Source organism: Fulmarus glacialis, unplaced genomic scaffold, assembly GCF_000690835.1.
Source record: "Fulmarus glacialis isolate BGI_N327 unplaced genomic scaffold, ASM69083v1 scaffold22434, whole genome shotgun sequence".
NCBI classification, from domain to species: Eukaryota; Metazoa; Chordata; class Aves; order Procellariiformes; family Procellariidae; genus Fulmarus; species Fulmarus glacialis.
The window spans coordinates 29,693-30,948 of record NW_009210176.1 but is presented as its reverse complement, the minus strand read 5'-3'; the positions used below and the strand labels follow the sequence as shown (position 1 = coordinate 30,948).

Here is a 1,256-nt window from a genome sequence, read left to right as displayed (position 1 = left end):
CGGAGAAGCGTGTGTGTTGGGACAACAGGAAGGGAAGAAAAAGGTGTTTCATCACCTGGGAGATCATCTGACAGCCGGGCTGGGACTCCTCCAATCTCAGCCAGCACCCAGGGCTGGAGGAAAGGAGGGGTGTCCCACCGTGGGGAAACCCTGCAACCTCCCTGCTCCACCGTGGACCTCCCACATGAGCCAGGAGAGCGATTCCCTTGGCTGCTCTCTGCTGCCGCTGTCCCCCATGTTGGGGAACAGCAGCTCTCCTACTTGTGCAGCACCCCAAAGATGGGGAGACGCTCCGATATCGGGGCGCTGGGGAAGCCGTGGGGCTGGCGGGACTCGCTCAGCGCGGAGAAAAGCCCCAGTGTTACCTGGTAGGCTTTGCTTGGACCCGGCACCCGTGGGGGCTTTGCTTGGTTTTACCTGGGGATCCACAGTGAGACGAGGCATGGAGGAGGCCCTCCCAGAGACAGCGTGGTCCTGAGTGTCCACGGGAAGGCAGCTGCCACGGTTAGAGGGCTGCACTCTTTGAAACTCCCTAACCTCTGGCTCCTGGAAATAAACACACAGCCAAGCTCTTGGGATGGGGTTGGAGCAGGGCAGCGCGCTGCTTCTGCCCCGTTTGCAGGGGACAGCCCTGCTCGCTCAACCGGGGGCAGAATTTAAGCGGGCCAAAAAGGGAGTCTAAGACATATCATCCGTCAGGTCGCCACTGAAAGATAATCTCCGATTCACAATCTATGGCAGGTGAGCCCAGACGTGGTGCTTCAGGCTCGCCCGACGGCCAATTCATCTTGCGCCTCTTCAGCGGCAGCCTGGGCCTGGGGATGCCCTGACTGCCCAGGCTTTAACTCCTCCTCCTCTTGCCAGAAGGGGACGAGCGTAGGGGATTTCCTCTCTGACCCTGCTTTAAAGGCTTTCTGGCCACATCCCCATTAAAAGACAGCACGCCGACCGCAGCACCTTTGTGCTTTTGTTAACTCCCAATTTAGGGGACTCTTTTGTACAGGACACGGTGTCAAGGAGGTGGGCGGGGAGCGACCCAGGAGATCTGCTAGAAGGTGACTTTATGGGGCCCCCTCCCCGCCGGCAGGACGGTGGCACAGTGAGGGTGGCCGGGGCAGGGGACGCCTGCCTGCGCGGTAGACAGGTCACACAGAGTACCACAGACCCCGGGGACACGGACCGGGCTGGAGATGCACAGTGGTACCACACTGCATCCGACAAGTGTCGGGGTGGGCGGCGAAAGCACACCAACAACA

The 1,256-nt window shown here is 60.4% G+C and overlaps 1 protein-coding gene across 1 annotated transcript in view; it reads right to left on the bottom strand.

The window, feature by feature from the left end:
• Positions 1-417: 417 nt before the first annotated feature.
• The window catches only part of LOC104076281 (voltage-dependent R-type calcium channel subunit alpha-1E), a gene marked incomplete at both ends in the record, with an annotated part of 30,527 nt that continues 29,688 nt past the window's right edge, over positions 418-1,256 (bottom strand). Inside the window, one exon of the mRNA XM_009577100.1 lies at positions 418-546. Coding sequence (XP_009575395.1) covers positions 418-546 — 129 coding nt within the window. The remainder of the gene's footprint in view (positions 547-1,256) is intronic.